This window comes from Rhodamnia argentea, chromosome 8 (genome assembly GCF_020921035.1).
Source record: "Rhodamnia argentea isolate NSW1041297 chromosome 8, ASM2092103v1, whole genome shotgun sequence".
NCBI lineage: Eukaryota > Viridiplantae > Streptophyta > Magnoliopsida > Myrtales > Myrtaceae > Rhodamnia > Rhodamnia argentea.
Genome location: NC_063157.1, coordinates 5605862 through 5630877, shown reverse-complemented (window position 1 = coordinate 5630877; position 25016 = coordinate 5605862). Strand labels below are relative to the sequence as shown.

Below are 25016 nucleotides of genomic sequence, written 5' to 3'. Positions count from 1 at the left end.
ATTACCTGCACTGTGTATGATCAATATATGCATCATCTTCAGATGAGCTACTCAATTAAGCTATCATGCTGTCAGTTTTTTGTCAATTCAATTAAGCTTGCGAATATCTGTTCATGGTACAATGAACTGGCAAGAACTCAAGATGATGATATGATGGTTGAATGCCCTTCATCATAACATCGAGAGTATAGTTGCTGCATTTTGGGGCAATGCAAGTGAAATTGAAAATGGTGGATTTATGCAATATAAAGTTAGGACTCCAATTTCTTTAACTTAGACACCGTGAAAATTCAATAAAAACATATGAACTTACTGCATATGTAATTGAGCTCACTAAGTATGTCCTAGGATGTTGAAACACAACAGTGAGCATTTAGACTTTCTTTACATGTCATCCCATTTTGTGCTTTTCAATTTACATTCTTTTTAAAGGAATCTCTCTCTTCTCACTCTCTATTTTATTGTTTGGGTTCTATATTTCCTTTCTATATCTTTTACTGCAAACAAGACTGGTACATTTATATGAAGAGCACTGTACAAAAAGAATTCTAAAATGCTCCATGGCTCACAAGCTGTACAACAGTATAGTCAACTCCAAAATCTGATTTTTTTCTTTGGCCTACGTCTAGTCAAGGTCTCTTACATATCAGTAATTCACTTTTAGTTTTTCAAACTGTCCGTTTGCTTTCTAAGATCCACTATTGAATCTTTCGAATACGTTTGGTCAGTGCCACGCCGTCAAGTCCTACTTAACATTGAAAATAAATATGGTTAAAGAAGGATTGATTTATTATACCTTGGGTGCTGCTTGATGGAACTTGTCTTATCTATACGATTCAAATGATTGTTCTGTACTTATGGTGCTATGATATCTCTATATTGAGGCATCACATGTGACTACAATGTTAATTTTTTCCCAGTTAAATCTATCTATAAGTGGAGGCAGCTGCTTTCTGGAATCTTCTGTTAATGATTCTCAAATAGTAGAAGTTATTCACCCGCCACCTGGATTACAATGTTCGCAATTGATGCTGTCTCCTCGAGGACTTGGGACTGCATTAGTCACTGTTAATGATATTGGGCTTGCACCACCACAAATGGCATCTGCCACGGTATAAGTTGTTTCTTCAAACCGTTATTCATGACTCATTTGCTGCTAGTAGATTTTCTGAGGTTATGGTTGCTTTGTTAATTTTTTTAGGATGTTATATATTATCTTCTGGAGGCATTTATCAAAATCTATGTTGCTTTGCATGTGAATGAGTGATCCTCCTGAGGCTATACTTTGCAAGGCTTTCTCAAGTTTCTATAACATAGAGAAATATATTTGGCCTTTGGGTTTTTCTGGACACAAATTTAGCTAGTTTGTACCGAGGATTTGAACTCCGTAGTAGAGTTGCATTACGAAGCTCGAGGGAGTATCGAGGAATTACTCTGTCTAGGCCTTCAGAAAATTGTGTATATAAAATTCTAACCTGTTAGTCCATACAAGAAATAGAGACTTTGAACCCAATTATCTTGAGTTGACACTTGTGAGACTATTGTGAAAGTTCTGATAAATTTAAAGAACGTTATGTAGTCAGAATCCTGGTTGAGTGCATTATGCTAGCTCTACGATGGAGCTTTTAAGGTTCCAGCTGTTTCCTCTGATTTGTCATGGCCTGTCCATCCGTGCCTTTTCTTTTTGAACTTGTTGACTTTCGGATTTCCTCAAAGCATTGGAATCATATCTTTAGTTCCTCTAAGATGGTTTGGGTCATTTTAAGACATGCCATCCAGCTATTTAGCTATTGGTACACCTATGTAGGAGACTCAATTTGTAAGAACTGCGCTGCCCTGTTTTCTCTCCTGCGGTTCACTTGCAAAGAATAAAGATTGTTGGAGGGTTCAGCTTCTTTGGTTGCTTCTGTATTGTACTCTTTCATTTGCTTCAGTCTTCTTGTTCTGATTTCCTATAGTCTTGTGTTGTTTTTCTTGGCGTTGGTTTGTTTTTCTCTCCTTTTGCTTTTATATTTTTGGTGTACTAGAAACTTTTCTGTTAATAAAATTCTGTGTTATGAAAAAAAAAAAAAAAAAGTTCCTCTAATCTGAATTATACATGTCTTCCAGGTCCTGGTTGCTGATGTAGATTGGATTAAGATTACTTCAGGAGAAGAAATAAGCCTTATGGTGAGGCTAACTTGAGGACATTCCCTTCAGAATAGTTCATATTTTATATAGGCGTTATTCTTCTGTAGACTCAGATAAATTTCCATCATGTAATGTTCTTTATCTATCTCATGAAAAGAAGAAATTTCCGTATGCAAAAATATCTTCCATCTTTGGGGCTTAATTTGTGGAGACGTCTTATTTCAGGAAGGAGGCTCGCTATATATTGATATAGTTACCGGGACAAATGATGGAGGCTCCTTTGACTTTTCTCAGGTAAATCATGTACTTTACCAAGCTATATACCATCTCTTATTTTGGCACAATTCTTGATGCTGAAGACATTAAATTTTATATACACTCAAAAGGATGTATATGCGCAAATTATTCTCATCCCAGAGTTTTTCCTTTGTGGCTGTTTGCGCAGTATGATTTATTTTGTTCGAAAACTTTGCTACTACTTGGTGGTGCCTCTATATCTATCACTGTTCTTCCCACTTAGAAAGTGCAATAACTTAAGTTATGGGGATGGTGCAGTATGTTTACATGGATCTTCAAGTGCATATTGAGGATGACATAGTTGAACTAGTGGACAGTAATGATAACTCAAGCAGGGATGATGCTTATGTCAAAGGTCAAAGTTTCATGATTATTGCAAAGCACCTCGGAGTTACCACTTTGTATGTAAGTTTCTGTTCTGCATGGTGCAAAGACATTTTTCCTTTCGTTTATATCAATGGGTTTTCTTCATGTTGAACTTGAAATTTTGGAAGCTTACAGAAAAAACTTGAAATCAGGTTAGTGTGAAACAGCAATCAGGACATGAACTACGAAGTCAACCGATAAAAATAGAAGTCTATGCTCCACCAAGAATTCACCCTTATGAACTTTCGCTTGCACCAGGGGCATCTTATGTGGTACGTATCAGATTATTACTTGCTTGTTCCTTGGTCAATTCGCTTACGTCACTTGAAAGGTGCGAAATACATTCGAGTTATATAAGATAAGGTGAGAGTGAATTTTACAAATATGGGAACCCTGCAAAAGACGTACTTAAAGGTGTGTTTACAAGATCAACCATGGGAAACCAAGCACCCATAGTCGAATGAGTGGAAACGTAAGTAGAGATCTGTCCTTAAGTGGCTCTCAAAGCACTCTTCTCCGCAACCGTGTATTTGATACGATGCATAAAGGCAAAAATCTTCAAAAAGCATTGCTGGATTTTGTTGAGTTATCCCTCCGCTAGGAAATGTGAATTATTAACAGTATGCGGCTTTAAAATCAAGCAACTTGTGGTTTACGTTCAGAGTAGGAAAAATATGAGGCGACCCATGACATTTCACTTTTTTACACAAACAACAGCTGATCTCAACATAACCTCTTCATTCAAGAACATAACCTTTCAAAGAGTAAGGGTATGTTGTACATTTCAAAGTCAATATGATGCAAACAATTGAAGGATATCATATATGGTGTGATAAGAGAGGATAAGAAGCAGATCATACAATTCATATTGGTGTTCAATGAAAGGATTTGGAAGTAGATATCACTTTTGGCAAGCACCCTAACTGGATTTGCCAAATTTCAACTGTAATATTAGACTTATTGTGTATTTTGCTGTAAACAGTGGGTAGGAAAAATGTTTTGTTGAGTGTCCTGGGGCATTTGTTTGTCATGACTCTATAGTAATATATATACTCGTCGTACATAAAAACTAACGTGCAATGAATCGCAAGATTTTGACACATGCAACCTTTCTGCATTTTTCAGAGCTCATTAGATGTGAGCTGTAAAATTGTGATGATGAAGCATTGACCAATGTGGCATTTAGTCTGGTGGTAGCAGAGAATTAATGCATGATGGAATCATGGTGACGAAGCGGCTTGGTGGCAGTGCTTTTGTGCCGATTAAGTAGGGATAGTAGTAGTGCTGACAGAAGTAGGGGAGGGATGAGGCTGGTAATTTTTCACATTTCATGTTATGGATTCATGTCAAGTAGTGGCATTACTAGTTTATTTTTCGTCAAACATGCTAAAATGGGTGTATTGGGAATGTGTTGATCCATATCATTTTCGGGTTAGGCCAATATCTATATTCATTAACATGGCAATTCGTGTTAGAATTTGCCACCCTCGGATGGCGGTGGTTGTGGAGTAATAATTGTGTGGTGGCGATGGAGGAACTGTTGCTCGAATTCAAGTTTCATATACTATAAGCTGAGTGTACAACCCCATGTCTTGATGTATTGACAAGTCGCTTGGAGTGGGAACTTGAGTTTGATTTAATCTGATGCAGTGTCTATCCATCCTTTTCCATCTATCCAATTTCCTGTGATATGCAGTTGATTATCATGCTTACCTTTCATTTGACAATACCACTTTCGTCTATGTTAAGCTTACTGTCAGAGGTGGCCCAAAAGTTGGTGTTCTTATAGAATATTCGAGTCTTGAAGATGGGATTGCAATTGTCCATAGAACGTCGGGACGCCTGTCTGCAGTTTCACCTGGGAACACTGTAAGTGACTATGGTAGGCTGATGCTACCAGTGTTTTATTGGTATTGTAGGTGTGATTGTGTAACAACAAATCTATGTGGACTGGAGCTCGAGTAATGGATGTTTGATGTTCGTATTCTGCACAGGGCATTCTTTTTATAAAGTAGTTGTGACATTTGCACCATCTACGTTCCACAGCTCGTCTTAATTTTTCATAAGAGAAGTGTGGTATTTCAGAAAAAAATCTGGAAGTAAGAACTTGCCCAGATAGATGATTCTCCTTAAGAGTTTTCCTTTGTAAAGGATGATGCAATAACCATCTGGCCCTCTGAAGACTGTATTTGTAAGATTCATTGCTTCATCTGGTTGCTGTAATGCCCGGTTTTACAGACAGAATAGAGTGGATGGGAAATGTGTTTCTTGTTCGGTAATTTAGTTCAATGACTATTATAGACCCAAAAGTGAGATGGGAGAACTTTTGACACCGTTTTTGCTCAATCAATCGGGTCCCTTCTGTAGGATCATGACCAATCTGGAGGTATTGTTTTCTTTGTCTCATTTTTTTATATTATTTGCAGACTATGCTTGCCACGATTTTTGGGAGAGAGAATTCCGTCCTTTGTCGAGCCACTGGTAGTGTCAATGTGGTGGTCCCTTCTTCTGCAGTACTGAATGTGCAAAGTGAAAAGCTTGGTGTCAATCGTGAGATGCCAATATATCCTGCATTTTTTGAGGCAAGGATCTTCATTTAGTAATAAGTCAATTAATTCTCCTAGATTTTTTATGTACTCACAACTTTTGGGGAATGACCAGGGTGATCTGTTCTCTCTCTATGAGATCTGCAAAAATTATAAGTGGACCATAGAAGATGAAAAGGTTGGACTGATTCCCTATACTATGAGTGATTACAATTGCATAATACCAAATAATAAGGTGGCTGCTCCACTGCTCTGTGCAGGTTTTAGGATTCAACACAGGAGAGCAGTTTCCTGGAGAGAAAATTGGTAACCAGTTGGTCTCTTCAAAGGAAATTCAGTTGTCATATTTCAATGAGAGAGAACTTGGCTTTATTAAGGTCTTGCTTGGAAGGTAAAAGAACTTTTTGCATAATTGGGCCTCTTCTATGCACTACATCGTATACTTGGGAACTTGGATTGATAATGGTTTTGTTGTACCATGGTTATGTAACCTTAGGTATGCGGTGACGTTAACTCGATGTCATTGGTTTCTCTCCCAGTCCGTGTTTGGGTCTCTCTGTTTGTTTCACTAATGTCTCATTGAAAATCGGCATTAGAATGGGTATGCAACTTATAATTGATGCTTGAGTCGGTCATGTCATGCGAAGAAAAATATTTTACTCAGTTGGGCCGTTGTGCCTGGGTCATGTAGGAATCTCTGTCTCTGTCTGTGAAATTTGAGTCTATCCCTTTTGCTTTGTTTTTCAGGGCATTTGTGGATAACGTCAAAATTTACAAATCCATTAGTTCCTTTGAGTTTATTTATGATTGTTAACTTCCTTTAAGAAATCTTTCATCTGCATCTTCCGGAAAGAAATGAGAATACCAGGGTTTGGGTGGTCTTTTGTCTGGAGTAGTACATATTTACCTGCATTCTAGGTCCCCTCTTTGGCAAGCGTCTTATGAAGCATACAATATTGGGGCTCCTCTACTGCTGTTTGTCAAATACTGGAGCTTCATCTATGTCTGCCTGTACTTGAAGCTCACTAAAGTGGGCTTTAACAAGAATATATTCCTGACATAATCCTTTTGTTCCTTATTATTTGTTTCTTATGGGATTGTTTTGTGAGCAAACTACATCTGGTTCTTTTTATGTGTGAAATATACACTATTAATCAGGAGGTATCATTTATCTATTTCAGGTCCGCTGGCAAGGCCCGAGTTTCAGTTTCATTTTCATGTGATTTTGTTTCTGCGTCATTCTCAGAATCCAAGTTTTACAGTTCTAGTGTGTCGGTGTCAGTGATTCCTGATCCACCTCTTGCCCTTGGAGTTCCAATAACCTGGATTCTTCCCCCTCAGTATATTACATCAACTCTGTTGTCTTCATCTTTTGAATCATATGGCCAGTGGGATAGTCACAGTGGAAAAGGGACTGTTACCTATTCCTTGTTGAGAAATTGCGGTGAATTGAATGAAAAAGCACTCAGCAAGACTATTTCCATTCAAGATAACAGAATTAAAACAGCTGAGAGTAATGAAGTTGCATGCATTCAGGCTAAAGATCACTTGACTGGGAGAATTGAGATTGCTTCTTGTATCAGGGTCAATGAGGTATCTATACTACTTTCCTTGAGCTCTTGTCTTGAAATTTTACAGAGAATCATAAGTTAATGCACCAAAGAAGTGCCAATATGTGTAGAAAAGTGGACTGTACTTCTCAGGTAGGACTATAATTTTGTACATGTGCTATTATTTGAAGAAAGACCAAACATTCATGACTATGCACCTTGAATGTACAATATGGTCAACTTTTCATGAGTGTTTTTTTTTTCCCCTTTTCTCCTGTACCTACAGTCATAGTTTTCACTGACAATTATGTTCCCACACTTGGTCATTAGAAGTCAAGCAAAATATTTTGTTGTGTCTCAAACCTTTTTCTTCACATCTCAGATGGTGATATAACCGATTTTACCATTCTAAGCATTTTCAATCCCACAACTTTCTCCTCTTGTAATCTAGAGCTTCTAACACTAGCATACAGTGCCCACTTTAAAAGGTCCAAAATTGTAGTTGTTTATGATATTTCTGAGTTCGATAGGTACAGAGCTTAAATGATAGATTAGCGCTTCTGATTTCTATGTTCTTCCATTTCTCTTCTTCGATGAAGTTGTTTTGCTCGTTAGAACTTGTGCTGACAGTGCCTGTTCTGTACTGTAATCAGGTGGCTCAAGTAAGATTTGCAAATAAAGAATTTCCTTTCCATGTAGTAAATCTCGCTCTTGGTGCTGAAATTGAACTCCCGATTGGCTCCTTCGATGCTTTAGGTACTCTTTTAAAAGCACTCTCAATGCACTGTTGGTTGTGGAGCTATTCAGTCCTCATCACTATTGTGGTTATGTGTTTTTACCAGGATATGCCTTTTATGAAGCATATGATGCAGTTGCCTTGGACACGGAAGTGAACTACCCAGACATTGTTTATGTTAACACAACAAACAGTGTGAATAGAAACATCAATCTCAAGGTAACATGCCCATACTAGCTTTTGTTTTTTCGAAGGAATAGGCTACAAAAATAGAATTGTAACGCAGAAATGTGCGTCTCAGATATCTAGTCCAGTTTTCTTGCTTTCCTTTGCTCCAAAATAAGACTTATTTTGATTGACATATTAAGAAAAATTGCATTAACTTATTTTCCTGTCCATTCATCTGTCCAGTGATTATTTTTTCCTTGTGACTGTGCTCTTCTATCTTATTATTGAAGGCAGTACAACACGGTACAGCTCTATTGCGAGTGTCGATAAGTGGCAGTACAAGGAAGTCAGACTATGCTCTGGTACCATTTTTGCCTTCAATAGACCATGATAGTAGTTAAATGGAGTTTTAGTTTTGTCTGATACCAACATGTTGGTCAAGCAGACAACTTTTTCTTTAAGTAAAGGGTTTGAAAATAGCAACAATAAATATAGATCGTTGTTGAAGTATTATCCCACATTGCTTGACAACGGGTCTTAAATGCTCTTTGTATTCATGTGGTCTCCCTCCACTTATTAGCTTAAACTTTTGGGTTGGACTTTCTAATATGGTATCGAACCCGGTGCTAACCCTTTCGCGAATGCGCGTGTTAAAATTCCACGCGAATTTGCATAGTCAAAATTTCACATGCCGCTAATAATTCGCCTTGCACGTGAGAGGGGGTGTTGAAGTATTATCTCACATCGCTTGACAACGGGTCCTAAATACTCTTTGTATTCATGTGGTCTCCCTCCACCTTAGCTTAAGCTTTTGGGTTGGACTTTTTAACAACCGTCAAATAATATGTACTCACACACAACTCAATATTCTATTTTGTGAGAGTTTTTTTTCTTTCAACATCTTGTGGGAGTTGACTGACACGCTATTGTAAAGTGGATGCATGATTGTTTGTGGTAGCCATATCGGTTAGTGAAGATTCTTGTTATTTTACTTAACCTGTTTCATTTAAGTATGAGGGACTCTTGCACCTATCATAGACTGGGAGCATGGAATCTGTCTACTTGGACCCTCTATACAGTTGTTACTGTGCTAAAGGTTTTGCACCCACTTGAGCCCATAACTCAATAGGTGGCTTATTTGTTAAAAGCATTTCTCTTCAATAAATAGAATGGTAGCTCACTATGTATCCTAGAAATTACTTTTTCTCTGAAAAGCTTCTAGTTTCCTTTTTTGACTTGTCTATGGGTACCCTTGTACAATTACAACTGAATTCTAGAGCATCAGCCATTCTCGGTCTTCTTTCTGTTATGTGCATATTTAATATCTCTTTTGCAATGTTGCAGTCATATAATGTCAGTGTATTCATCTCCATTCAGGTATCAGTTGGTGCCTTCATATACCCGCAAAATCCCATCCTTCACATTGGGAACTCACTTGAGTTTAATCTAGAAGGTGCGTCTATGTGAAAAATTTCATCTGTGTAATTGGATGCTTTCAGAAATAAGCCACTGTATGTTGGTTATTCACTTCCTGATTTTGTGCAATTGTTGATTGTCCAATCAGAAGATATCAGTGATTATTTGGTTTTCTTTTATTTCACTCTGAAAGGTAATGTAACTTAGACTTGCGTTTATTTTGTCCGCAGCATTATTGAGGCAGCTGTGTCTCTTGAAATGGAATTTGTCTTCTTTTCTCTAGACACTATGCCATGGATGATGATCTTTTGAGTTTTTATCTCGTGGGAATGTTTTTCTGCCTGCCCCCTACTTCTTTGGCCACTAATCTTTTGGCTGTGTTAGTGAAAATTTACCTTTATGATTACCTTTATGCATGTCATGATGTGTGTATAATAGGTCTGAGTTACACTTCATGACCTATGTCCCTTCATCTTTTCCTCTACTGCATGTTGAATAGAGTGAGAGTAGCTTTTTCATTAAATGCTGCCAAATTACCTTTTGCATGATAGGATTCAAGGAGCAAGTTTCTGGGCGGTGGACTAGTGCAAATGACAGTGTCATAACCATAGATTTGCTCTCTGGAAAATCCAAGGCAGTTGGAGAGGGCACTACAAGAGGTATTCAGTATTACAGTATTACAGTATTACAGTTGTCCCACTATCTTGAGCCTACCCCTTGCCTTTTGGTTCACATTACGTTACTTCTGAGCAGTTATTTTCAAATCTTCAAGTGCAAAGCTGCAAACAGAGGTTATGGTACTGGGAAGTGACATGGTTTCTGTGGATGCTCCCAGAAAGGCACTAAGCAATGTTCCTTTCCCTGTTAGAGGATATGAGTTCCATGTAAAATTCAGGTCTGTGTTATGCTCTTCCACTAGCATGCTTCTTTGACTGGAATGGATCCTCTTCTATTAGCTCATTTTAAAGAGCATGGGTAACTCTTGTTGTTCTTTTGGGGCAAAAAGAACAATACTGGTGTGATAGGCTAATTAACCTCAGTCGGTTTCCGCCTGTTAGAAGGTTGAACCCAAAAGCTTAAGCTAATTGGTGGTGAGAGACCACATGAATATGAAAAGCATTTAGGACTCTTTGTCAAACGATGTGGGACAATACTTCAACAACCACTCTAACGTGCAAGCCGGATTACGAGCGGCGCGTGAAATTTTGACTACGCACATTCACGTGAAATTTTGACCACGCACATTTGCGAAAGGGATAGCGCCGGCTCTAATACCATGTTAGAAGGTCCGACCCAAAAGCTTAAGCTAATAGATGGTCGGACCACATGAATATAAAGAGCATTTAGGACCCTTTATCAAGTGATGGGGGACAATGCTTCACCACCGCCATGTGCCAACCTTTGGAAATGGTCTTGACCTCTGTGCGTGGTTAACAGTGCCAGATTTGCTGTACTTGATTACTTCTTAGGAATGTAAATTGATTGATAAAACTTTGACATGGTAAGCATTCCTTTTCAGCCTATGAGAAGAATCCATTTTGTGTGCAGAGAGAGAGGGATAAAATAGATATTTGGTAAATACTGGATCAGAGTGAAACTGCAAGCAACAGTGTAATCAAATATGGTACTGGATTTCGAGCTTGATAGAAAAGTATCTCCAATGCCCAACTTACTTTCATTCCTTTAGTCGAGTGAAATTGCATTTCTTCTAGAAGATGCTTTCTCTACCTCATTTTGCTACTGGCATTTCTGGCCCTGTTTTGCGCCCTTTTGATTCCTTCTCTCTCTCAGATTATTGGATTCCTTCAAGAATTGTGTGATAACCATGATCAATGGAACCCTCTTGGGGATCTTGTTTTAATTTGCCCTTCTAACTTACTAAGTAGTAATTTCTTTAATCGAGGTAGTTATTCTCTTATGAGTCTTTTCTGACTCTGACGAGAGCAAAGGAGAGAGAAAACAGAATGGGTGAAAGAACAATAGGCATAACACCTTCTTATTTGGAATTTCAGTGATATAGGCAGGAGATAGATTTGAATGGATGGCACTGAACCCACAATATGTGCACTGTGTACTCTACTAGCTTCATGTATAGTAACTGAATGCATTTACATGAGGGCACATTGATACTGAACTCACAATGTGTATCATATACCATACTTGTAGTTACGCGTGTGTCATATACTCTACTTGTAGTTTATCGTAACAATACTATGGTTACTGACAATATATAGTGAACAATTTTATGCAGTGATGGATACAACAAAAAGAAAGAGAGGGTCCCTTATGACTGTGTGGTAGACCCTCCATTTGTTGGGTATGTGGCACCTCTTTTCTTGCTTTATTGTAACAAGCCTTACACTTTATCCTGTGTGTCTTTTATCCGTTTCAATTCTTTATTTCGTTAAACCTTTCTGAAGCCAATAACTTTGCAATGAAGGTATGCCAAGGCATGGACGGATCTTGACACTGGTAACTCGTATTGTCTCTTCTTCCCTTATTCACCTGAGTATTTGGTACGTTCAACACTGAAATCAAAGGACATGAGATCGGATATCTCTATTTCCGTCAAGGCTATATTAAGAGAAGCCAGAAATGCATCAGGATCTGCCTCAGCCCTTTTCATTGGAGGGTTTTCTATATTGGGAATGGATAAGGTGATGAGTAAAACTTTTTCGGGAACTTTATTGTCTTTTGTAATACTGTTGACACCCGAATCAAACACTAGCCTGCTATTTTTGGCTGTGGAAGCAATGAGAACAACTTGTGTTGGACTTTTATTTCTGGCTATCTTTGTCATGGTTCTAGCTCTGAGTTATGTTATACATGCTTTTTTATCCATTGAAAAGTCTATGCTAACTCTTTAGGCCCTGTCTGGTGTCGTCGTTTAAAAAGTAATTTCAAACATTCTGATGTTGCAAATACTTCTTGTGTTTTAGGATGCAATGCTGTTGAATCTGACACCTGACTGTAACAGAACTACCATAACTCTCTTGGGCAACACAGGTATAATGACTCCCACCCACCAGGCAGAGGAGACAAATTGTCATTCTTTTTTTTGAGTTTGAAATCTGGGGTGTGCAATGGAAGAACCCTTGCATGTGATTAAAAATTCTGCCACCGTGTGTTGTTTTTGTGTGAATGCCTGATTTTGATGGCAAAATCCGTATATTTTGAATACTTGAAGAACCTGTGTGCTTAGCTAGCTAACTAGATTCCTTTTCTAGTTAATACTTCACTGTTAATATGATCTAGTATATGTGCTAGAGTGTTCCTGCTTTGATCATTTTTGTCAGGAGAATATTTGGAGAACTTGATTTAGGTCAATGCCGTTACCTATGAAATGCTGTTTTTATGCAGGATTGCCTGGGTAGTTTGTGGTTATTGATTTAAGAAGTACTGGCTTGTGCAAGGTTGTTAAGCTCTTTCTAAAATTTGATGTACTTAAGACGTAGTTGTATAAGCGAAATTTTGAACGTGGAAATGCAAAAGAGATTTACCCGTTAAAAGTTTCTGCAATCTGGATTATTGGGCTTGCTCATCATGCCCCGCCATCATTACTCCACCACATGGTGATCATCATCACTTGCTTTGTTATAGCAGAGGCACCATCATTACAATGATATCCATTTTCTCACATGTCCACTTTACCATTGCATTGCTTAACATGATCAGCATGTCTTCTGTTATGTATCCAAGTCGAGGGTGTCATTATAGGTGCCGACGTTGAAAGAACTCTCCATGAGATTAGAGTGAAGTTTCTATGAGAATTCTTGCCGGGGCTTATCTCGGCTTGGAAACATTAGGAGTGTTTGTGTGATCTAAACCATGATTGTAATCTCTGTCGTACTTGTGCCGGTCATTTCTAGTGAAATCTTCTTGCCACTCACCCCATGAGTGTAGATCACAATTGAACCGCATACATCTTGTGTTTGATTTCTTGCTTGTTATCATGTTCCATCAGCGTAGTTTCTTTTCTTTTTTTGTAAGATTAGTGTCACTGGCTTATTTTCCTAACATGTTAATTTTGTTTTAATTTTTTTGTCTCTAGATATTGAGATTCAGCAATCCCCAAATCTCATTACGATAACTCCCATACGAAGAGAAGGTTTTGGGATTGGTAGTGTTGCTGAATATGAGGTAAGCAGATGCGAGTCTCAACTATTTGAATGATGGTTGAAAAAAGTATGGGGTAAATTTGTTTCTTCCTGGAGTGTAGTTGTTCTTTTTGGATAAAGAGTGGGTGCCAAGTGTTGATTGTATTAAAAAAATAGAAGTGGGTAATGTCAGCTTCAATCCTGTAGCTTCTTCGTCGGTACAATGAATGAGATTAGTGTCAAATTTTGGACTTTGACTGGATAGACTGTAGGCAAAGAAACCGGTGAAGTCTTGTATCTTTTGAATCATCCGCTTTATCCATATCTCCAGGTCAAAGCAATTGCATCCAAGAGCTTCAAGGATAAAATAGTCTTCACACTTCCAGCCAATGGTGAGTCTCCTTGCTCGTGAAATTTCTGCAACCTACTTTACTCCTATCTCATATTTTTTGTGCATATGTTTTTTAAGGTCAAAGAACGGAACTAGATGTGAGCTACACGACCAGAGAAACGAAGCCATCGCCTTTTTCTTTCTGGTTGAGCGTGCCTGTAATTCTAGCGCTTTTGATGGTATTGCTCGCCATCTCTTTCTCCATACTGGCCAGGCCAGACAGAAATGTGCCAGCTGCTCCTCCTGCAACGCCTAGCAGACTAGTGGCACCAACTACACCTGATCGCAGCAGCCCTGGTATAGCAAGCGAGCAGTCCCCAAGGACACCCCAGCCGTTCATGGACTACGTGAGGAGGACAATTGATGAAACTCCATATTATAGGCGAGAAGCAGCACGGAGGAGGTTCAACCCGCAGAATACATACTAGTTGAATGCCCGACTAGATTAGAACGGGAGCAGTTGCTCCCTCACTCGGCTATTACCTGTAACAGTGTTAGAGTAGGATGATAGACGAACTGCACTATGGTCACAGACACCGAAGGATGAGAAAGTCACTCAGAAATTTTTTGAAATGTATGTGCTGAGTGATTTTGTATTGAATAGGCCCGACTGACCCAGCTGGATTTCTGGTGGTGAACGAGTAAGTATAGCGGATATGCCACTGGAGGCGTACTTTCGGACATGCTTCATGTGATTTGTACAGCTGAAGAATCATCGCCTTCACTTGTGAAATTAGCAGCACCGGTGTCACTCCAACTTTCGAAGAGTGTTTACTTACAAATGTTTTCGCCCATTCGAGGAATTTTTGTACAGTTTCTCCGGCATCAGTTCTTGCTCGGGAAATTTCGGAATCGTCCGTGCGAAACGATAGCACGAACCTTAGTAATTGGGCTGTGCTTTTGGGGCGTCCATTTGTTCGATTTCGCTTGTCTGATGAATCAAAGGTTTATGCTAAGCACATGTTCCCAAATGTTGCGTAAGAACCATATGGGGGGTTTCTAATTGCTTAACTCAATCGGCGGAGGCTCATGAGATTTAAGTGCACTGTATCGATGGAAGTTTTTCAATCCTTGGATCAAACAGTCGATGCTTATCGATTCTTTAGTTTCTTCAATTTATTTCGAGGGGCAGGAGATTCAAAGGCTTAGACGACTTTAAGATGGAAAAATTACAAAAAAATCAAAAAAATCTTAAACTTATCGCACGGAAAAATTACCAAAAATGTCTTAAATATATTGTAATTGTGTCAATTAAGTCATAATTGATTTTTTTCCCAATTGAGTCATAAGCTTTTTTCACATTTTGCTAATTGAGTTCATAATTTCAATTTTGGTTGGAAATTAACAACATGGATGCAGGCCATCCTACATAGCACCGTTAGCGCGGCCGGCCTTAACAATAAAAAAAAAAAAAAGATAAAAAGATAGAAAAAATTAATAAAAAATTTAAAAAATAAAATAAATTTCATGCCGGTCTGGACAGTACCATATAGGACGGTCGATGGACGACCAACGTCTATGTCATCAATTGCCGGTCAAAAATTGATCCGATATACTCAATTGATAAAATGTGAAAAAATTTAGGACTCAATAGGACGAAAAAAAAGTTTAGGACTCTTTTGATATAATTGCAATAAGTTTAAGACTTTTTCTAGTAATTTTTTCCTAGTTCACTTATGCCAATTCAGCTTTTAATAGTTCAATTGTGCAAATTAGTCCTACCCATATAGTCTATCTAGCTAGTTTTGACCGAAAATCGCTAGATGCCGATCATCTTGCATGACATAACCGACGCTAGTGCAGAAAAAAATTATTAATCTATTAATGTATTTTAAACTTATCATTTTTTTCTTTTTCTTGATTTCCTTTTCCTTTCCTTTCCTCCGTTGCAAGGCGTCGGCAATGGCCAACAAGGGTCACCCTCGCCGTTGGCAAACTCTAGCCTTCGGCGTGGGCGACCCTCACATGTAATTGCCTTGGGCCGGTTGCCGGCCGTCGCCCGGACTCGGCAATCGACGGAGGAATAAGGAAAAAGAAAACGAAACAAAATAAAATGAAATGAAATAAACAAGAAAAAATGATTGTAAAAAATCGAAATATATTGATAAATTTTGTCCACGTTGTAGGAAGCCAACGGTTTTCAGCCAAAATTGGCCGAATGTACTACATCGAGAGAACGTGAAAATGTTTAGGATTAAATTTGTACAATTAAAAGATTTAAGACTGAATTGACTCAAGTGCAATAAAATTAAGATTTTTTTTTTTGTAATTTTACCTTTTAAAAACTCTGATATCCGAGTCAAATATTGTCGGTGCTTCTTAAGTACTCATGTTGCAACTTCTCTATGTTTAATCGAGTTGGTCCTACAAAATGTCACTGGGATTTTGGGTTGTGTTTGACTCGAAATTGGAAAATTGCAACTTAAATGTTTCCAAAGTAGAGAAGTCGCCTACAAGTCCTACAAGTCATTCTGTTTTTTACCACCAGCACAACAAAAAAAAAAGGAAAGAAAAAAAAAAGAAAGTCGAACTCATTTTCCTTTCAAATAAAAAATAAAAACCATACTCTTTCCTTCCTTTATGATAGGGCTTGTTTGATTAAAAAAAAATTGTATTGAAAAGTTCAATTTTCAATAACTGAATATTTTCGACCCAAAAAAAAGACGGAATATTAAATGCTTGATTTTATCAAGTATTAAAAAATGAAAAATAAAATGTTTTTTGATAAAAAAAAATTAAAAATTACACGATAAATTTTATTAAGTTTATGAACAATCATGTCATGAGACAATAAGTAATATCAAAAGATTTGCGTAGATATAACTAATGACATGTTAATATCGCTTAGACAATTATGCAGGTTTTTTGTCGCTTGTTGCATTAATTTTCGTAAACATATTAACGCTCGTTTTTAAGAAAATATTTTTTAGATTATTAATTTTTTTTGGGGAAATAAAAAAGGGATTTTTTTTTCGTAATTCATTCACAGTTCCTTGCAAAAAAGAAATAAAATAAGATAAATGAGCATATATATAAATATATGTATATGGTCAAAAATGAAAATGTTGATTTTTTCAAAGTCCTTATAAAACAACCAGCCTTCACCGAGCCAACCAGCAGCAGCTGAATTTCTAGGGGTTTTTAGGGCTTACAACGAAGAACGCCGAGCGCTTGCCGCTCTCTCGTCTCCGTCCCTCTTCTTCCTCCTCCTCCTCCGAGCCCTAACTCTCTGCAACCGACGCTGACACCACCTTCTTGCCGAGCTCGCCGGAACGCAATGGACCTTCAGGAGACAGAAGCGGCTCTCGACGGAGAGCACAACGACCTCAATCAATCCGACCACGTCGAGGAAGACAAATCGCAGTCGCACTCCGGCGACGGAGCTAGCCCTGGGTGAGTTTCCTTGTTCGGCCTCTGCTTGTGTGCCGTGAAGTAGAACGTTGGAAAAATTGGAGCGTATTTTTTTTTGTCGTGTGGTTAGGGTTTCGCTTTGTCGGTTGTACGGATCCGTTTGGCTGAATGAGGAGGTAGAGGGAGTGTTTGTGGAAAAGATGGGAACTAGAATAAAGTTCTTTTCATTTCCTCTGTTTCACGGGGAAATTTGTTCTTTGGGAAAAATTTTCATTCGTAAATCATTTGGGCGGAAATGTTTTGTGGCACAACGTTTTGCAGTATCTGTTTTGCGAGAGAAGTTTTAAAATGGCCAAATAGTTGGGGAAGAGGAAGTTTTCTGATGACCAGTTCTTGATGTTCCGTGGAGCATAAGGGTTATGAAAGTAACGATGAAATATTTGCCCTTTTATCAGTTTAGCTTGATGCATCAGATATAAAAAGCAAGAAAGTTGTTTTCCTGTGAATTACCCAAAGTTTAGTTTGTTGTAGATGCTAGCAATTCCTGCTATTTCTGGATGGGTTTGGGTGTATTGAATTTAATGCTCGGGCTTGTAGTCGGATAATCTTTTTCAGGCTCATGGCAAGCAGTGGATTCCTTTTTCTTCAGTTTAGCTGAAGTTGCTGTATCTGAAACTGATGAAGCCTTTTCTGTTGACTGTGTTTTAGAATTAGTTTACGAGCCTTTCAAGTAGTTGTTGATTAGGTATACATTTTTGATCTGTTTTTTAATTTTAGTGTAAATGTAATTGCAGAAAGATTTTTATAGGAGGTTTAGCAAGAGAGACGACTACTGGTTAGTTGTTTGTATTGGATCAGCTTTCCGATGTATCAGTTGTTTAAAACACGTGACTTGGATCGACGGATTGATTATATTGTTTATGCAGCACAATTTGTCAAGTACTTTAGTAAATACGGTGATATTACGGATTCCGTCATTATGAGGGACCGGAAGACTGGGCAGCCTCGTGGATTCGGGTTTGTGACATATGCAGATCCCTCTGTTGTTGATAAAGTCATTGAGGAGACTCATATTATTAATGGGAAACAGGTTTGTTCAAAACCATTTTGTGTACACATCTGGATTTGTTTTGTAGTTACAAGCTTTGTGCTTGATTTGGTTGGATGAGTAGTTTCTGTGTTGGATAATAGGTCGAAATTAAGCGTACTATTCCTAAGGGGGCTGCTGGCTCCAAGGATTTTAAGACCAAGAAGATTTTTGTGGGTGGAATTCCTACGGCTGTGACCGAAGGTAACATTGTTTTGGTGAAGTTTTACTTGTTTCATGGAAAACACTGCTCTGAGCAACTGTTTTTCCTGACAGATGAGTTCAAGGACTTCTTTACACAGTTTGGTGAGGTCAAGGAACACCAGATCATGAGAGACCATTCTACCAATCGTTCTCGCGGGTTTGGGTTTATAACTTTTGAATCAGAGCTAGCTGTAGATGATCTTTTGGCCAAGGGCAATAGGCTTGAGCTGGCTGGTGCTCAGGTGATCTGGTTTCCCAATTTTTATCTGCTAGTCAAGGCTACTACTGATATTCATGCTAATCTTTTTCATTTTTGAGCTTGGACAACTTTCAGTAAACATTTATATACAATGAAACATTCAGCAACCATCTGGGTTCCGAGAGTATCCGAAATTCATAACATAACTGAGAGATCACTGTAAAGTGCAGAGATTGCCCTACAGTGAACCTGTTTGTACAATAGTGAAATACCCCATTTCTACTAGAATCCCATAGAATTGCTACTCTGAGTCTGAACGATAGTCATGTAATGGTGGAGAGATATTTGAACTTTGGGTTCTTCGTCACGTGGCTGTGACATTATATCATGTAAAAGTTCGATTTTGTTCATCACTAGTCCTGCTGACTTGTCAGAGAATGGTAATGTTTGTTTCACCAGAATTCACTCATTATGCTTGCTGAATGTTCTCATTTTTTGTTTCACCAGGTGGAGATCAAGAAGGCTGAGCCAAAGAAACCAAACGCCCCTCCCGCACCATCTAAACGTTACTCTGATTCCAGGCCTGCATATGGTAGTGGCTATGGAGATGCTCATGGTGGATATGGAGGTGGGTATGGAGGTGGTGGCTTTGGTGGCTACAGGAGCGGTGGAGCCTATGGAGGAAGGGCTGGTGGTTATGGGGGGTATGGTGCTGGTGACTTCGGGGGATATGGAGGATATGCTGGAGGTGCCGGCGGCATGGGGGCCTATAGAGGAGATCCATCAATGGGTTATGCTAGTCGGTACGGCAGTGGTGGCGGTGGTGGCTTGAGCCGAGGATATGACTTTGGAAGTGCTTATGGCGGTCCCAGTGAAAGCTATGGAGGATATGGCGGTGGTGCTGGTGCTGGGGGTGCTGGTGCTGGCTATGGTGGGGCCAGTTATGATGCTGGCCTTGGAGGTGGTTATGGAGGTGGCAGTGGAAGTGGCTTTTATGGGAGTAGAGGGGGATATGGTGGTGCGGGAAGTGGCCGTTATCATCCTTATGGAAGGTAGAATCTCATTGAAATAAAGATGCTTGAGGGCTTAAGTGTAGCGGCAAAACGAGACTTTCTCAGCTTGTAGCATTTGATCTTTTTGTCTGAGTCCAAGCTTATATGCTCTCAAGTTCTTTAATCATGTCGAAAAAGGGACCTTGTCATGGTGAAGGCGAAAAGATCCATCTATTACCTTTTTCTTTCTTTTTCTTTTCTAGGACTGAAATCTGAGATCTGATCCTCTCTTTATCTGCAAACTACTTGGACATTAATGAACTGCAAATTCTGCAGATGGGTATTTTTCTCTGCTCATTGCCTGCATCTTAAAAGGCTTGGCAAATGCGTTTCTGTATTGTTCTGTACAATCTTTCTGTTAATCTTGTTTGCTTGCTTATGGACTTTGTTCAGTCCGGTTGACTATTTCTTATCTCATCTGTTTTCTGTACAAGCTTTTGATGCGAATCATTTCGAAGTCGGCATTCTTTTTGGTGCAGAGTTCTTGATTTTGCCTTTTCTTTTTGAGCAAATACAAGACAATTATGATTTTTGAGAAATGTGGGTTGAGCGGTGGATCTCGTGTACGGGACTCTCCTGGAGCTTGGTCTGCTCATCTGGCACATGCAACTTCTAACTTGTACATAGCAGCTAGTCTAGGAAACTGTCGTAAGACGGCATAAACCATATCTAGCACATGAAATCGTAACCAGAAGCCCGAGACAACCTTGACACTATCGAGCTATCACTTGTAATTAGCTATGTGCATGGACAAGGCGTGCAACTATTTAGTTTGCAAGATCAAAGCAAGCGCAGCCTATTAGATTTGTTTGGAGTTGATCGGCTTTACAGTGGGTAGGTTTTCGACCCGGAATTTGGAAGCAACCTGGTCAAGCCCCAGTTCCAAGGTTTTAAAACGAGGAACCGAACAAAGACACCTCTAAATTAATCTGGAATTGAACCGGCTGATTTCAGAGTAGATTAGAGGATGAGGTTGCAGGTGTTCTTTTTCCCTTTTGTTTTTTTTTTTTTTTGTCCTTTCATAAGATAGAGTCAATTTTTTGTGGGCATAATTGGTACATTAGCTCTCTCTTGTCAAAGAGGTTGGAAGAGCTTCAAGGTTTTTGAAGCCGTTGATGATAGAATCTCCTGTGCTGCAATTTTTTTGTACTTTTGTTCCTTAAAAGAAAAGGATTAAGACTGGTTAAAAGTCTAATCTACCCTGGAATAGTCCTCGGTAGACAGATTCATGAGTAAAAGAACGGCTGTCGGGTTAACGAGTTCTTAGGGCTTTTATTGATGATCCTACTCAGTTCACCTGAAAATCGGTTGGCTTGGCCTCGGCCGATGCTCGCCCTAGATTTGTTCATAAGCCCGATGATGCAACATGATTGGCTCATATTGAGAAAAGGAACTCACACGATAGTCTAGTAAGAAAGATAACAAGGAAGAGAAGGAACTCCGGAAACACAATCTTATTTTAGATAACAGGGAAAAAGAAGGAGAAAAAAGATTAGGAGAGGCTGTGAGAAATTGGTAAAGTCATTATTTATGCGCGAATTAAAGAATATCCAAATATAGAGGGACTAGGATAGGTTTATATGGTAATAAACAATCTCTTCTTCTCCTCATTTTTATCCTTATTTCGCACGCAATTTCAAATGCGTAAAGAGTATTTGTAATGTATACTTTTCATATCTTTTTTCCCGCTAGCATTCAACCAACATTATATCTCAATTCATTCAAATCATTTACTTCTTTTCTCGGGAAATTACCTGAGTACCCTTTTCTTTTTCCATTCCAATCACCTCTATACGGTGTTAATGTTTAGTCTAATTTATGCCCGAGTTTAGTGGGCCGTGAGAGCACTATTGTATAGCTGCGACCCGACCCGACCCGACCCGACTGCCCAAACTGCACTAATTTCGCGGCTGAAAAATAATTTCAAAAGGGATTTTCATTTTTCATTTTTCATTTTTTTTTCTGGCTTCTACTCTCTCCCTGTCCCTCTCTCTGGCGTGTCTCTGCGATTTCTGGGTTGCTTTGGACCAGAAAAAATATCTCTCTCTCTCTCTCTCTCTCTCTGAGGTAGAGACGATAGACAAACCAGAATGGCGATGGTTTTGGGTAGCTTGAGTACCCACCCGAAGGTGCGACATCCAGCATTTCATCATTTCCATGGAGGTTTTCTCTTTTTTCGTGGATTTCTATCTTCTCCCCTTTTTGGAATTTCGATCCTTGTCTTTACCGGATGCGCATAAACGAGATTGACGTCTGGAAAAAAAATCACCGGCTTTCTACGTTTGGTCTTTTGCTTGCGCGCAGGGTCTTCGAATCTCCTGCAGGAAGAAAGACCGAGAAAGAGATAATCGTCACCCCTATAAGGTTGTCGAGATCACTCCTCCTCCCAGGAGTCTTGGCGTCCGTTGCTTTCCCTCGGTAAGTTGGAGAGATTTCGGTCGTTTTCGTTTGATTTTTGGGGACTGATTCTGGGCGCAATTGCTCTGTATGTGCCCTGTGTTCTTCAGTTACTTGAATTGCTGTCGTGGAATTTTAGAGGGTAGTGTGATCTGTTGAGCGTTCGCAAGTAGAGGCGATCGAAGCAAACTTCATATGAAAATTCGATATTTGCGAGTTATCTTGCTCTGTATATGATGCATTTTTGTCAAATCTGTACTGGGTATGTGGTGAAATGGAGGTGTTGGACACTAAGATTTGAAATTTAGAATGTTGGCAATTAGCTGGCAGTCGACCATACTCATTCCCATGTTCGTTGTCAAGTTTGCCAGACAAAAGAGAATTCCTTTTTGTTTTTTTTGTTTTTTTTTATGCTGAATTTAGAGGGATTGCACTGACTCGGCATAGCATAAGTTGGGCAGCACATGCTTTATTCATAGAATATGTTTGGTTTTAAGCCAGGATGACGGACTATGAAGGCCTTCTGTCTTTGAGGTAGTTGATGGAGACACTTGGTGAAAGAAAAGGATTTTGCACATAGATTTGGAACAAGCCTGTAGTGAGTTTCGTACATAGGTTCTTGAGGATTTTGGATAAAAGGTGTTACAAGTTGCATATATCCAGGTAACAAGGCCATATTTGATGTCTTCACTACTTCAGTGACAACCAAGAGAGATGTTACAAAAGATTTCGAGCAATAGTCTACTTTGAGGGCTCTTTTGTCCGTGTATATTGTTGCATTAATGCTTGAAGACGTTTGAGCACAATTATGATTTTCTTCCCTTTTGTTTGCTCTTTGCGGGTGATACGGTGCTGTTAAGTGAAAGTCCAAGATAGAATAATTGTAGAAATGGTGGTACTTAACAGAACATCATGATGAAAGATTATCGATGCAACTGCGGTGAGTGGATAAAATTTTTCACTGCTGTTGTCGGTTTTCTTTTGTACAAATTAAAAAAGTGTTGCATGATTAGCTTATTCTCTTTATATATCAATAACTGCCAGAAGGAATCCTAGGCTGAAATATGGTTGCCATGCACTGCTGCAGCACTGAGGGGCTGATTAAAAGTGACAATGACTTGGCACTGGCCAAAATTTGTTAAGTCGTGGATGTAATTAGAGATGACTTTGCATTCTGGACATCATGTTTTTTAAGTGCTCTCGCAGCATGTTATTCTGATGTTGACAATGGAGCTCTTGTTAATCATCTGATACACAAGAAGCAGCGACAGAAAATAATCAAGGGAGATAGAGAAGTACATGCAAAAACTTCAGAGTTCTGACTGAATTTCTTTTCAGATACTCATAATCTTCAGAAAATATGACATCAAGAATGCTCTTCCCAAGCTAAGGCCAAAATCTAGATCCTCAGGGAACGAGTCAAAATCATATAAAATCCAGTAAAACGTGTGAGAATATCATGACAAAATATGATGTCAAATTGATACAGGTTATATATGGCGAGAAATGATTAACAATGACATTGAGTACAGACTTGGGTGAAGTTTTTGTTTCCTTGTAAAGTTGTAAAGTGCAGAGTGGAAACTGCCAGAATGCCAAAAGGTATAATTATACTGTAAAGGGCAAACCAAACCAGCTTTCTTACATGTAATAACAGTTTCATTTTGGTGTATCCCTCTGAAAGGCGCTGGAGTTTTTATGAAAAATGGTTGGGCATATCGGATTATAGGGGAAGGTAACAGCTTTATCTCTGCTCATCCATTCGATAATGAGAGAGACATTATGATAAGTCCCCAAAAAATTGTTCATAATCTGGATCTACCTTGGTTAGGTGAAGAAGGGGGGTACTAAATCATTTTGTGAAGTGATGGCCCATGACTTGATGTTACCTTTGGCACTTTGTGTATGTGCATGGCTCTTGCTCCTAATATGGAAGACAGAAAATGGCCGTGGGAATTTTGTGTTATATTCTTGTTACGTCCTTCGTTTGCTGGTAGTAGCACATTCTGGTTATCCTATCACGTGGCTTGGTTGGTCTTATCCAGTTTTACATGCAAAAGTGAAAAGCTATACTCTTGCTTATGGGATATCTCGTCTGCTGTTTCTGTTTTTTTACCTGGTGGTAATTCTTGGCAGAACTTGCAATGCGGCGAGAGCGTGACAATCGAGGGCCAGGCCTATACAATATCAGCTGTGACTCACCGATATCAGCTCCGGAAGGGGAAGTACGAGCCTAGCGAGAAGAGGCTTGACGTCTTATCAACAGGAAGATACCTCTTGAACTTGTATTTGGATAATCTGTACAAGCAATCTTGACATCTATTCTCCTTCATGCTCGAGCTCCGGTTTCTCACGGCTCAGATCATGATGCGGTATTCTGAATATATTTATCTTGTTATGTTCTTGTTAGCTATCCAACCTTAGCTGTTCATCTATGCACTGAGAATTAGGAAAGAGAGTTCCCATTAGTATCTCAAGTTGGATCCTAGATGTAGAAACATAAGAAGGCATAGCCCCTTCTATCAAAAGAAATCATATTCTCACCGATTCAACGCATAAAGTAAAGAATTAACTAAATTTGCCTAACAGAGGCAATCACATTCTCCATATCTAGCTCAGTTGTTCCTTTTTTTGTTTTTGGGGGCTGATACATGAAATCATGGAAACTAGTCCTAAGCAGCTAAAAGAATGACCTGGATGATATTAAGAGGGAGTTAAGAGATCATCATCTGAATTGATATGGGGTTGCTTGACTAAATTCCGTGGATAATGATGTGGACCGGACTGATGACGGCTTTGCCCGGTCATGTCGCCAGAAGAAAATCCTGAGACCCTCTTCTTTTCGCGTGATGTGCACGAGCAATTGCTCCTCCCACCATTGACCGTACTGATCCGACCTTTTTCAAGGAGTGACGAGACTAGGATTTACACAATATCTCGTGCAATCTCTGTTCGGATTGGATCGAATCGGTATATCAATGTGGATTCTTCCCGAGATGACATAGTGAATTGCTCATATCCTTATAGGT

General features: G+C 39.0%; 2 protein-coding genes across 6 annotated transcripts in view; both read left to right on the top strand.

Annotated features, from left to right (window-relative positions):
* LOC115741151 (nuclear pore complex protein GP210) overlaps nt 1-19887 on the top strand; it is a 30473-nt gene extending 10586 nt beyond the window's left edge. The window contains exons 15-41 of one of the 3 annotated variants that reach the window (XM_030674899.2): nt 921-1112; nt 2110-2169; nt 2356-2424; nt 2686-2832; nt 2946-3065; nt 4543-4662; nt 5220-5375; nt 5455-5517; nt 5600-5730; nt 6521-6932; nt 7543-7645; nt 7732-7844; nt 8084-8155; nt 9171-9246; nt 9761-9868; nt 9963-10104; nt 11461-11526; nt 11650-11866; nt 12149-12215; nt 13261-13349; nt 13638-13698; nt 13776-14100; nt 17843-17883; nt 17975-18138; nt 18240-18339; nt 18412-18581; nt 19046-19887. In XM_030674899.2, the coding sequence (XP_030530759.1) occupies nt 921-1112; nt 2110-2169; nt 2356-2424; nt 2686-2832; nt 2946-3065; nt 4543-4662; nt 5220-5375; nt 5455-5517; nt 5600-5730; nt 6521-6932; nt 7543-7645; nt 7732-7844; nt 8084-8155; nt 9171-9246; nt 9761-9868; nt 9963-10104; nt 11461-11526; nt 11650-11866; nt 12149-12215; nt 13261-13349; nt 13638-13698; nt 13776-14100; nt 17843-17883; nt 17975-18138; nt 18240-18339; nt 18412-18581; nt 19046-19594 (3933 nt within the window). In that variant the 3' untranslated portion in view covers nt 19595-19887. Of the gene's footprint in view, nt 1-920; nt 1113-2109; nt 2170-2355; nt 2425-2685; nt 2833-2945; nt 3066-4542; nt 4663-5219; nt 5376-5454; nt 5518-5599; nt 5731-6520; nt 6933-7542; nt 7646-7731; nt 7845-8083; nt 8156-9170; nt 9247-9760; nt 9869-9962; nt 10105-11460; nt 11527-11649; nt 11867-12148; nt 12216-13260; nt 13385-13637; nt 13699-13775; nt 14178-14219; nt 14426-16613; nt 16624-17842; nt 17884-17974; nt 18139-18239; nt 18340-18411; nt 18582-19045 lie in introns of those variants that run through there. The other 2 variants (XR_007199604.1, XM_030674896.2) reach the window with 2 other exon arrangements.
* LOC115741206 lies at nt 434-24534 on the top strand. 3 transcript variants are annotated; one of them, XM_048284573.1, is made up of 4 exons: nt 434-454; nt 21630-21719; nt 21895-22008; nt 24124-24534. In XM_048284573.1, the coding sequence occupies exons 2-4, from the start codon at nt 21681-21683 to the stop codon at nt 24301-24303; spliced, it is 333 nt and encodes a 110-aa protein (XP_048140530.1). In that variant the 5' UTR covers nt 434-454; nt 21630-21680; the 3' UTR covers nt 24304-24534. The 3 variants fall into 3 exon arrangements, with proteins under 3 accessions (XP_048140530.1, XP_030530837.1, XP_030530838.1); XM_030674977.2 differs by lacking the exon at nt 434-454 and having other exon boundaries at nt 21541-21719; XM_030674978.2 differs by lacking the exon at nt 434-454 and having other exon boundaries at nt 21564-21753.
* The last annotated feature ends 482 nt before the right edge of the window (nt 24535-25016 follow it).